Source organism: Rhodamnia argentea, chromosome 3 (assembly GCF_020921035.1).
Source record: "Rhodamnia argentea isolate NSW1041297 chromosome 3, ASM2092103v1, whole genome shotgun sequence".
Classification (NCBI taxonomy): Eukaryota; Viridiplantae; Streptophyta; class Magnoliopsida; order Myrtales; family Myrtaceae; genus Rhodamnia; species Rhodamnia argentea.
In genome coordinates this window covers 8944363-8957565 of record NC_063152.1, presented here as the reverse complement: position 1 = coordinate 8957565, position 13203 = coordinate 8944363, and the positions used below count along the sequence as shown (strand labels likewise).

General features: G+C 40.5%; 2 protein-coding genes across 2 annotated transcripts in view; both read right to left on the bottom strand.

Annotated features, from left to right (window-relative positions):
* LOC125314069 (putative adenylate cyclase regulatory protein) overlaps positions 1-8237 on the bottom strand; it is a 31418-nt gene extending 23181 nt beyond the window's left edge. Inside the window, exons 1-2 of the mRNA XM_048275524.1 lie at positions 7213-8237; positions 1471-1554 (exon numbers count right to left, since the gene is read on the bottom strand). Coding sequence (XP_048131481.1) covers positions 1471-1554; positions 7213-8237 — 1109 coding nt within the window. The remainder of the gene's footprint in view (positions 1-1470; positions 1555-7212) is intronic.
* Positions 8238-8287: 50 nt separating this feature from the next.
* LOC125314068 (disease resistance protein RUN1-like) lies at positions 8288-12124 on the bottom strand. The gene is made up of 3 exons (XM_048275522.1): positions 11937-12124; positions 9424-10552; positions 8288-8638 (listed from the first exon to the last, which is right to left on the bottom strand). Exons 1-3 carry the CDS (start codon positions 12122-12124, stop codon positions 8288-8290), a joined length of 1668 nt encoding a protein of 555 aa, XP_048131479.1.
* Between the last annotated feature and the right edge of the window lie 1079 nt (positions 12125-13203).

The following is a 13203-nucleotide window of genomic DNA, read 5'->3' as shown; positions in this document are numbered from 1 at the left end:
ATCACAATTTGATGTTCATGTTTCCAACAGAATATATTATCCACATTTGCAAATTTGGCTTTGAAGTATGATTTACCAAGCCTTCACCTTATATAAAGCCAGATCCACACAACAAGGACCAGGAGGTACATGCAAACATCCTTTACCATTCCAAGGATGCATTGTCAGAGTTCAGAGAAGTTCAAGAAACATCGAGCTCCTGATCCTTTGACGATTTCAAAAATCTTCCATCAACCCATATTAAAGCTGCTGGCCAGTGAAATAAGATTCTAAGTTTGGAACTTAACTGCAAACAAAGCATTAGAAATAACATGCAAGATAGGAAGAATCGAGATCAAGAAGTCGTATCAACTTTTAAATTGAAAGATGCATACTCTGTTCACTTGGGCATCTTCCTCCCAGTTGAGACACGCCACAGCTGTCGTATGGGACTTGAAGCTTCTTACGAATTTGAGACAGTCATATAAGAACTTAACATACTTGGATGCAGTTCCCTCCATACTCCTAGTCTCCGTGCTTTCTCCAATTCCTAACTCCATCGCTCTTGACCAGATTGTCATACAAGTATGCAGCATAGCTTAAGATATCCTATTAACAAGTAGTTAAACTCCCACCAGCGAACTTGATTAGTCAAAATGATGCGACGAGATGCCCCTCTGTAATCAGAAGATAAATTGACTTCAAGTAGTACAGAATAGGCGAAACTTTCCAGCCTATACTCTACAATCTAAGTATACATTAGATATCTCCTTGAAAGGGAAACTCAATCAGTAAAAAGAGAAAGAAGAGTGGCCAGAAGTAGCATTACGTTGTGAGTGTCAGGATTATAAATCTAAGGAAAACTATATAGATACCCGACCATGCCATGCCATTGTTAAAGAAACAAACAACACTGAATTAAAAGGAGAACTTTCTCTGTGTTAAGATGGTATTCTGCAGGGCCTAAACCTACCAACTCCATGTGGGCATCAAGCATTTCTGCATGCGACATAGCTAGTCTATCTAGCATAAATGGCATCCCCTCCAATTCAAGTTCTTTACGTTCACGGACACTTAAACTGGTGTACCCAGAACGGAAACGTGATGGTAACTGTCAGTAAAGTTAGGGAAAAAATCACCTAAAGCACCAACCTTGTCTAAGAGTTGATAGGAATCTATCACCCCTATAACTAAATGTCCCTCCATGCAACTGATATCAGCTTGGAATTCTTTATTCGCAACAGAGTCATTCACTCTTCATTTTTTGGTAAAACACCAACTCCTTAGTTCGATATCATGTTCTCATTTAGAATTTCAAGCACTTCACCTCCATATTCAGCCAATTCTCCATCAGACGCGATCGGAGCTAGATTGGCAATTACAGTGGTTTCTCTTGGGAAAAGGAAGTGTAGCACAATTAGGAAAAGTGGAAGGTGCAACTTTTCAATTGAAGTGCACCAACTAATATTTAGCTTTTCCAAAAACTCCAACCTATCGAGGCCTTGAATTTCGGCTACGTTGATGCACAATTCAGCATCCAATATCTTCAAACTCCTGGATTTTGGAAGAAGCAGTCTTTCAATCGAAGTGCAACAAGCTATATTCAGGTTTTCCAAGAACTCCAATCTATCGAGACCTCGAATTTCGACTAAGTTATCACAACCTTGAACATCCAATATCTCCAGTCCCTTGGACAATGGAAGGTCCAACCGTTCAATCGAATTGCAATACTTGATAGCCAAGCTTTCCAAGTATATCAATTTATCAAAACCTCGAACTTCAATTAGATTATTGCAACTACGGGCAGATAATGTCCTCAGATGGTTTAACTATGAAACGTCCAGTGTTTCAATGAACTGACAGTTACCAATTTTCAAGACTTCCAACTTGGATTGTGGTAATTCTGATTGTTCAAAGCAATTACCAGGAGAGATTGTCCACAGCCTCTGCCAAATGAAGCGATGAAGCACCACTTTCGAGTCCTCCGTGACCATGGCCAGCAAATACTTCTCCGGATTCCACTCCGCCATCTTCACCTGCCAAACAAAAATGGAACGAACCTCACAGAACCGAGTCGGAACAATCGAATCGAGCTGCCCATTAGGTCGCAAAAGAAGGCCGGGACCCGAACTTGTTGTTCGGTCTCGCTCATCATGAAGAACTGGGCCCAATCGGGCTATATGCCAGACCGAACTCGTTGTCTGGGCTCGCTCATTAAGATGTGATTTCAGGAACGGCCCGGTTACCAAAGAGTTTGTTGGGTTTTCTTGCAACCGCAGTGGCCACCTTCTTGTGCAACTACCAGTAGTATATTCCAGCAATACAACCTCAAAATAAGTAAAATATAATGCTGAAATGTTAAGAGACAAGGCAACAAAACACCTAGATTTTTACGTGAAAAACCCAATACAGGAAAAAAATAATGGCCCGCTCAAAAACTTCCACTTATTATCAAAAATAGTAGATACACAAAAGTTCTTCTCTAGTCGCACACTAGAGGCTCAACATAAGTAATACAACATTTCATCATCACAAAAGTGGATTAATACAAATGGAGCAAGAATCTCTGACCACGTTTGGAGAAAACAAGAAATAATTTGAAAAAGGATTTCAACGAGATCAACTTGTAAGTCTCGGTACCAAAACATTGAAATTTGAGTCACGACAACGCTAGGCCTTTGAATCTGGGACCGGAAAGCCGCTGCCCCTTTCTCGTTCTTCTCGTGCGTTCTTCTCCGGGAACAGCCCCTCTTTCTTTTTGTTTTTGACGTTTTAACCTATTTTTGTTTTCTTTTATGTTATGTTAGCTGAACCCCACGAAGAGGCGGAACCAGCCAACAAATCTCCATCATTCTAACAGCAAAATCAACACCAATAAGATCTCTACCTCGGACTGAATTGCTTCCACTTTAACATGAAGATCCAAACTTGAATCACAAACAGCTCTCTTTGAATAAAGACTCCAATAGACCCTAGATACAAGTGTCAACTACGATGCCGAGTCAAGATACAACCGTCCGATTAGTCGGCCATTATATCAAACGAGTTGGCTAGACTTTCGCTTGTTCGAAACATCTTAACTTAATGTTCATTCAGCAAGCTTGCTGTTTGCATTGCATCATGCAGCTTTTGAGCAATTCAGAATATTTCCCAAGAGAGATCGCAGAAGAACACATTCTGATGATAAAGGATTCTTGCAGGGTGAATTTCTTGTTGAGAATTAATGAGGATAACATTGCGGCAATAGCATGGAAAACTTACTTCTACATCATGCAGGAAACCGTAACATCTTCAAGTCCCAAGACAATAGTCTTGCCACCGGGACGAGCCAGCATAATGATGTTGTACATTTACCTGGAGTAGATTAGAATAAGTATGAGAAACTAGTATTGATGACACAATGAATGTGCAAAGAAAACAACAGAGAGAGAAAAATAACGAATAATTTCTTCACAACAAAATTACTATAAGACGGAAGATAGAGAACGCATAGTGACGAGAAAATCAAAATTTGTTAAGTGAGGTAAAGCATCGTAACAGTACAAGACAATTGAGAGGGGTATCAATCACTTGATATGGGATTTATTTGGGCTAGCAGGTCATGTAAAGTGACTGGAATATATATCTTCATGGCAGCCCCCAATCCATTATCACAATCCCAATATGAATCTTGTTGTTCCGCTATGGAACCTTGAGGTGGAGTGGATTCGGGCAAGGATCACAAGTGTACTAGTACCTACAACTTAGGATCCCAATAGAAACCATTCAAAGGTTGGCTCAAGAATTATAGTGCACTCAACAACATGTTCTCCAAATCCAGAAGACCAAATGATGCGTGAAGCTTTCGGATGTTTCTGGAGAAAAGATGCCTCCTCTCTAAATTTTTCCAGTGAGAATAGATGTCAAGAACGGCCAAGGCTGGGCATCTACTCCTAAGTCCTCACGAATTTGAATTACCAAGAGATAGAGTCATATAAGAACTTAACATACTTGGATGCAACTCCCTCTACACTCCCAGTTTATGTGCTTTCTCCAATCCCCGACTCCATTCCTTTCGACCAGATTGTCATACAAGTACGCAGCATGGCTTGAGATATCCTATTAGCAAGTAAGTTAGGTTCCCACCAGCGAGCTTGATTAATCAAAATGATGCCACGCAAGCCCCTCTCGTAATCGAAGAAGATAAATTAAGTTTAAGTGGTACAAAATGAAAGAAACTTTCCAGCTTATACTCTGCAATCTAGTATACCGTAAATATCTCCTTGTTGGCAACTCTCAATCAGTAAAAAAGAGGAAGAAGAGCAGCCGGAGGAGCATTACATTATGAGAGTCAGCATTAAAAATCCAAGCAAACTATATAGATGCCCGACAGCATCGAGATGTTATTCTCAGGGGGCTAAACTTACCAACTCCAAGTGGGCATCAAGCATTTCTGCAACCGACATAGCTAATCTATCTAGAATAAATGACAGAATAAATGACATCCCCTCCAATTCAAGTTCTTTATTTTCATGGACACTTCAACTGGTGTACACAGAATGGAAACAAGATGGCAATAAAGCAGCATGGTACACTTCCGGTTGGTCTCGGTGATTGTCGATTAAGTTAGGGAACTCCTCAATTCGACATCATGTTCGCATTTGGACTTCAAGCACTTCACTTTTATATTTGTCAAATTCTCCATCAAATGCAAATCAAGCTAGATTGGCAATTACGGTGGTTCCTCTCGGGAGAAGGAAGTGTAGCATATTTAGGAAGAGCGAAAGAAGTAAAACGAGATAAGGCCAATGACTCAAAGGGCGCACCAAGCCATTGTTGAAGGAATGAACACGCCGACTTAAAAAGAGAACTTCCCCTAGTCGAAGCAAGTACCAGGAGAGACTTTTTCTTTTCGAAGAAATTACCAGTAGAGATTGTCTACAGCCTCCGCCGCTTGAAGCCATGAAGCACACCTACGGGTCCTCGGTGACCATCGCCAAAAAATCCTTCTCCGGATTCCACCCTAAGATCTTCACCCGCCTATCATAAATCAAGCAAACTTCACAAAACCGAGTCGATACAATTGAGATGACCACCCATTAGGTTGCAAATGAACGCCGAATGGGAGCCGAACCCGAGAAGCCGGCGGTTTATTGAACTGAAGCTGGAACGGAAGCATGCGCTACGGTCCTTCGTCCGTGCTCAAAAACCCGGAGGAAAGCTCGAGGCTAGACTTTCCTCGAGTCCGAAAGTAGCATGAATAAAACTACGGAAGAGGAACAGGTGGGAGAAAAATAAGAGAGACTTGATTACACGAGCGGAAGCGGACATCTCCAGCTTGGCAAAGCTTCTGCTAAATATAAGCGGGGCAATGTGAGATGACAAGATGCAAACATCCTTTACCATTCCAAGGATGCATTGTCAGACTTTGGAGAAGTTCAAGAACCATCGAGCTCCTCATCCTTTGATGATTTTTTTTCCTTTTAGAAAAGCCTTGCGAAAGCTCTCTTGCATATTTCAGCATCTACATCAACCAGTGGAATGATAACCGAAACCCGCCAGTGAGTCGGATGAAATCAATCCAAAGAACTAACATCAAAGAACTCCTAATAACACTCCGAAGTTTAGGGATCCCTGTTTGTCAAGCTCGATATTCTTTTTGAACTCTTCGGATCCAACTAATGGGGCATCTAACATCATCAACCACAGAAGCTTTGAGCAAGTTAGTATAGTGAATTCAATTCAAGTTGCTTGCTCTTGAGGGATATAGTTTGATTCTTTCCTTGTCAACATTTGCCATTCATGTACTAGAAATAATGCAAGACAGGTTTTCAAACCGCATATAGGATAAATTCTCCTCAGGAAACTTATGGAAATGCTTCTGGTGTTTTTCTTTTCAGCAGGTAAATGAACTAACAAGTGCTTATGCACGATATAAGGGAAGTACAGTCAATCATGTCAAACCACATTCTAGTTAATGTCTTGCTTGGCTCAAATGTTCGGGCATCTCACGCATGGCTATACCAACTCTACAAACATCAAGATGCTTTCTTTTGGTAATCTATTGCTTGCATTGGACTTTTAGGTATATCTTGGATCCAAAACAAATGAACATGGATTCAAACCAGGACCGCCGTATAGTGTCCTCCATTTAGTATTTCTCAACCTATACAATGACCTTTGGCATGCTATCAAATGCCCGTATACATCGGTTTTATCGGATTTTCCAGAAATCCGAAACAATCAAACGCTAGGAATAGTTATTTTTCTGCATAGGATGAAGGATCTTACCCAAAGTTTAAAGACATACGATGTGCTTAGAAAGCCTTTCCATCTATTTCCGTTATTGGCATGATAAGAAGAATCATTTTGCCAAAGCACTCATTAACTTCCATGAACATCTCCCCCAGATTCCTTGAATTCATGTAACAAAAATAATGACGACACTATCGACCGGGAAATGATTATGAGAAGATGATAAATCTTGAAAGAAATTGCAAATGACAATTGGGCAGTAGATCTCAAAAGAGCAAGGGTAACTCACCCGCTTTATGTACCTTTGCTAGAAAATGTGGATCATCTCCCTTATCTTGACTCATCCGAGTTCGTCCGAATAGAGTCTATCCAAATTCTATGCGTCCGATCAATGGAGATGGCTTTTTCTCGTAATTTTGATAAAGCTGCGATCCGGACAATTCTGGAATTGTTTTGAGAGACTTGCATTCAGAAATGTCCAATTCCACTAGCTGCTCCAATTTCTCGAGCCCTCGAAGCTCGCTCAATTTCTCGCAATTTTGCACAATCAGGCTCATCAAGCGGGTACATGATGACAAATCCGGTAAGATCTCAATCGAGGAACATCCCGAGATAGTAATACGTTCTAGAGATATTGACTCCTCAAGCCCCGGGATCTCTCGAAGTTCATGACAATTTGACAGGAACAATTCTCGTAAACCATGAAAACTTGACAAGTTTGGTAATTTTGCTAAGGACTTGCAACCTTCAATAAATAAACTTTTGCGGGATGGGAATCTCTCTAGGCTCTGTATGTCTTGAAGCTTGCCACAGTCGTTGATATTCAAACTTTTCAAGTACTCAAAGCAACATAAGTTGGGTAGCCTTTCAAACGAAGTGCACCCATAGAGATTCAACTCTTCCAAGAACTCCAACCTATCAAGGCCTTGAATTTGGATTAAGTTTTTGCAATCCGCAACATCCAATTTCCTCAAACTATCAGATTTTGGAAGGTTCAACCTTTCAATTGAAGCGCACCTAGAGATACTCAACCGTTCCAAGGACTCCAACCTATCGACGCCTTGAATTTCGGCTAATTTTGCGCATTCCGTAGCATCTAATATCTTCATACTCCTGGATTTTGGAAGGTCTAGCCTTTCAATTGAAGCGCACCGATAGATACTCGGCTTTTCCAAGCGATCGAGACCTTGAATTTCGACGAGGTTTTCGCAATATTTAACGTTCACTACCTTCGGACCCTCGGACTTTGGAAGCTTTAACCGTTCAACCGAATTGCAGGAGCGAACAGTCAAGGATTCCAAATATTTCAATTTATCAAGACCTCGAACTTCAAGTAAATTCCAGCAAAAATCGACGGATAATGTCCTTAGATGGATAAACCGTGAGACGTCCAAGATTTCAATAGATTCACAGTCATTGACTTTCAAGATTTCCAACTTGAAGGGAGTGTTTAGGGATTGTGGCAATTCCGATTCTTCAACACCCGTCGGTTGGGAACATTCTGAATTCTTTAGTAGTGTTGATGGAAGCTCCTGGATGCACTCGAGAAATTCACAAGAACCGACTTCTAGCTCCTTGAGACCGGTCAGGTGGGAGAGTGAAGGCAATTTGCAACTTTGACAGGTGATGCGCAAATATGTTAAGTCGGAAGGAAGGTCCGGCAGCGATTGGAGCTCTCTACGTAAAGAAAAATCGAGGTGTTGCGGGGATGACAGATTGCACATGCTTTCTCTCCTTTCCCCTTTCAGATTCTCGCAACTCTCAGCACGCAACTCTCGGAGCTTTCTCAGCCCCCCAATACCTCCGGGCAATTCTTCTATACCGGTTTCAGAAATATCTAGAATTTCTAGATTCTCCAAAGACCCCATGCTTTCTGGCATTTCCCCTCCTAGTTCACGGCACCGTGAAGCATCTAAATGTCGGAGCTTTTTCAGCCTCCCAATACCTCCGGGCAATTCTTCTATACCGGTTCTAGAAATATCTAGAATTTCTAGATTCTCCAAAGACCCCATGCTTTCCGGCATTTCCCCTTTGAGATTTTTGCAATAAAAAGCACGTAATTCTCGGAGCTTTTTCAGCCTCCCAATACCATCGGTAATTCTTCTATACCACTGTATTCAATATCTAGAATTTCTAGATTCTGCAAAGATCCTATGCTTTCCGGTAATGCAGAAAGTTCTGGAGTTTCTGCTAGAAAGAGTTGCTTCGGCGCCTTTAATTCACCTATTTCTTCCGGAAGCTTCGTGAGACTCTTACAGTAGCTCAAGTCCAAGTGAAGGAGGGCCTTCATGCCTCCAATTGAAGAGTCGATTTGCTGCGGTCTCCGACAAGCGGTGAGTATCAAAACCTCCAAACTCTTAAAAGCCGAGAGGAAGTCCGTATTTTCCAAGTATTGACAATGCATCGGGTTGAGAAATTTGAGCTTCTACGCCATCCGGTGAAACAAATAATTTTATGCTTTTAAGGGGTTAGTCTAGAGTGATTATGATACACAAGAAAGCAAAATAAAAAATAAAAAAAAAAAGACACGTTCTCACGTTGAAAGAACTCCATCCTTCCCATCCTTCATTTATCTTGCCACGTGGCAATTCCAAAGATACAACTAATTCATTGCGTGAAAATTGTTCACTTCAAAATTCATGGGGCGCTTTTCCCATCGAAGCCATTTTAACTCCTCAACCGAGTCCTTAAAGTCACCGGTGAGATGTGCCCCCTTCATCATGTGAAGGAATCTTAGCCCCGTCAACTTCTTGGATTGTTCACCCGTGTAAATGTCGCCACCTAAGCTGCCTTCACTCGGATCAATGGCCTCAATTTTTCCCTGTTCCCTATATGCAAAGATTCAATGTCCATTAATACTATATCCAATTAAAGTATTCTAAAATTACCAAAACAGTCTTAAATCTATTTTAATTGTGCTAATTTAGACCTAAACTTTTTTTTTCCTTTTTCCGCTTGAGTTTATGATTCTATGATTTATCGTTAGTCAAGTTATTTACTGCATTTGTCAAAGACGTAAGTGAAGCAAATGTAGAAATTCATGATCTTAACACTACAATACTTACTCAAAGAGAGCAACCTCCCTACTTTCTAATCTCGTCAATGAAACATTCAAGTTGCAACAATAGTAGAGCAAGCACTAAGCGGTGGACCAACATTACTTTAACAGTAGAACATGGACTACGTACGAAAAATAAACGAAACGGTTACCTTATTTTTTTTTAGCACTTCCTTGACATCCTCTGAGTCCCATAACCTACTACGGTGCCAAGGTTGTTGTTGGTTTTCCTCAAGAACGATTGTCCTACCAAGATCTCTCAACCGATCATGCATTCCGAGCTCATGTTTATCTCCAATTTTTATTAATGACATAAATCTCAATACTTCAATATTCTCCCCCGGAAAAAAGTGACAGGCATCCCACATGTAAGATGTGATTCTCATGTCGGTACCAATGAAAAAGCAAGCGATATCCAAAAATATCTGTTTTTGTCCATAGTCTAATGCTTCGTAACTTATCTTTAGCCTTTTTTGCACGTCCAAATGAAGGACTTTCTCTAACTTCTTTATCGTATCTCTCCATTTGCTTCGCTCTTTTCCACAGAATAATGAACCTAAAACCTCAAGGGACAAAGGAAGCCCTCCTGTGATGGATACTACTTCATGAGTGAGGCCCTCAAATTCCCTTGGAGGAGACTCCTTTCTAAATGCATGTTTACAAAACAAAATCATAGATTGTTCGTAATCCAATTCCTTGTGGTCATAGATATGGTCCACCCCAAACTTTTGAAGAATACGCTCGTTTCGGGTGGTAATAATGATCATACTTTCCGAAGAAAACCAATCACGATCACCGGCCACGGGATTACCGGCCACGGATTTACCGGCCAAATGCGTCAATTGAACGACATCATCCACGTCGTCAAGAAGAAGGAGGACCTTTTTACCTTTAAACTTGGAGGAGATGTACTCAACCCCTTCATCCTCATTACGGACTTCATTTTTGCGCTTCGATATATCATAGATTAATTGATTCTCTAAATAATGTCCGCCATTACGCTTCCATGATTCCCTTATATCAGCAATGTAGCTACGGTGCTCGTATTGATTGGAAATCTTGTTGTAGATGGCTTTAGCAAGAGTAGTCTTACCAATGCCTCCCATTCCATGGATGCCAAGAAATAGGGTGGCATGAGATTTTTTAGTATCCACAACTTCCATGACCTCCTTCACATGACGATCAATTCCAACCAAATTCTCAGAAATATGCAACTCAAACTTTTTCTTCAGTTCGCTCAACACTTTTCGGACAATCGATTCCACCAAGTCCGCTTCATACCCGTCAAATGTGAGAATAGTTCGGTTATGTGGCAACAGTAATTTTATGTTGTTTATCAAATGAGAACACAATAATAAATAAATCTGCGGATTGATTGAAAAACTTTAAAAATCATTTTTGTCACACCTCAAGATATTGGTGGTTGCTTCACATGGCGTGCCCAATTCCACTGTTACTCCTAAATAATTTATTAAGCCAGAAAAAACTTGAGGGTATGAGTTATGAATATTAAATACTCTTATCTATTATGGATTTGAGTCAAATTTTAAACTCGTTGTTTGTTAAGGATATGAGGGATGACGTGGACGTGCCTTTGAAAATTTGTAGAGCGTTTGAATATGCAAAGACAAGTTATAACTTTTGATACAAGATGATTTCGGGTGTTGCGATACCAATCGAAAAGTTGTTCGTAGTCCGATATTGTGAACTACCCGAATTGCGGTTGAGAGGCTTTCTCCTTGTTTGCTCACTTCCACACGCTTGCAAGTTTCTATTCGTGCTGTGAATTTAGTATCATTCCAGATTTGTGTTCTTATCATTTTTCATTGCCTCCAAGGATGATAACAGGTTGTACTTTATATTCCTTTTGAGTATCCGTGTTCTATGATTTTAACTCGGTCTATTATTGATTATACACGAAAGTAGAAGAATAATTTTTAACCAAAATAAGAACACTGCTTCAATACATGCAGGTGCATGAGATTAAAATTACTTGTTGAAGATAGGAAATGAATTGGAAATTATTTGAACAAACATATAACAAAAATAATCCCTTTTTCCCTTCTTTATATTTTGCATCATCATATGCAACCAAAGAAACATTTCTTTTGTGAAAAATAATCTTAATAGCAACTAATCAACGATAATAATGATTCAATGAATGTAACTTGGGAAGATAAAGAAATATAGCTTTTTTTTGTTTGGTCGGAAAAGAAATATAGCTTTGACAATCACCATGCACGGTATATGATGTTGCGAGCTTTAAATAAAAAAACACCAATAAGTTGTACTATTAATCACAAATAAATATGGAATTAGAAAAGTTTGAGATGAAGATTAATGTAGCGTACGCTATAGACATGATATGAAAATGGCGCAATGTTGAAAAATCTTTGGATATAAGAGTAAAAATTCATTCAGAAAATCTTATTGTTCAAGCAAATGGGATTATAACAACAAAATCTATAATTAAGTTGATCATCCTTAAAGCAAAAAACCTAAAAAACAAAAAAAAATTATAGAACTCATGCATTGCAGGATCTTACAGTTCTTTTATATACAAATAAAAAAAAAAACGAAAATGAAGCAGGTGAGAATGAGAACAACCAGTAAACACTCGCACATATTATAAGAAAGTAGAGAATGCTTTGGTGAAAAATTTTACCCATCGGCTTCGTATCCTTTCAAGGTACTGACTTCACCGAGTGCTTTCTTCCATTTCTCCAAGATCGTTGGGTCGAAAGGAGGCCTCTCAAGCAAACGCTTCTCACGCTCATGAAATGCTTTTCCAAAATTCCCGATTTGATGTCCCACGTCAGCTGGTTTCACTTTGTAGAATACAGGCAACACCATTTGCCCATTATCATTCTTGCACTTCATTATTTGAGCCAATTCATTCAGGCACCAGCTGCTTGTACCGTATCCCTCGGACAAAATGGGGATCAGGATCTGACTCTTCGTGATGGCTGCTAAAATCTCTGGTCCGATGTCGTCGCCTTGGGGGAGCTCCTCTTCGTCTCTGAAAGTAACAATTCCAGCTCTAAGGAGCCCCTTGTAGAGGTGATCCGAGAAGCTATATCGAGTATCTGGGCCTCTGAAGCTCAAGAACACCTCATAGTGGTTTCCAGTAGTCGCGGTCGACGAACTAGATGCACTGTTGTTAGTTTCTGTAGGAGATGAACTAGATGCGCCTTTACTAATTCCTGTCGGAGACGGACTAGATCCACCGGATTTAGTTTCTGTAGGAGACGAACTAGATCCACCGGAACTAGTTGCCATCGGAGACGAAGTAGATCCACCAGATTTAGTTTCTGTCGGAGACGGACTAGATGCACCATTATGAGTTTCTGCCGGCAACGAACTAGATCCATCACAATCAGCTTCTGTCGGCGTAGTCATCGAACCAGGTGCGCCAGTATCAGCATCTTCTCCATTTCTACGCACACCAGCTTTCTTCTTATTGAGAAGATAAAATGCAAGCACGGAGAGAAGGATGGGTGCCACGAGCACGGCGAAAGAATGCCCAAAAATGGGTCGATGCATTTTGGCTTTGCTCTGACTCTGCGCTTAATTTTCACTTTCAGGTCTGACGGAGAGAACAGAACCAGAATGCCTCTCTCAGGAAACAGGAAATGGCCTTGTTGTTGCCAATTCTCTCTCCCTGTGGGTTGATTTGTATAATGGGAACCAGTTGGCAAAGAGAATCTTGTAACCCCTTCTCTCTCTCTCCCCCGAATTATGTTTTGGACATATTCTTTGCGGGAAGCTTGTCACGCAATGACTGTAGCAACTTTGAAGCCTGTCGCTGCCTATGTTTCCACGTCTTGATGTGAAGTGATGCCCTTATTCTTTTCTTGTTGTTTGGCTTTTGGGTTTTCGTCGGGACAGTCGGATATTTATCGCAATTTTTTTTTTCCAACCCCGTTTAGGGG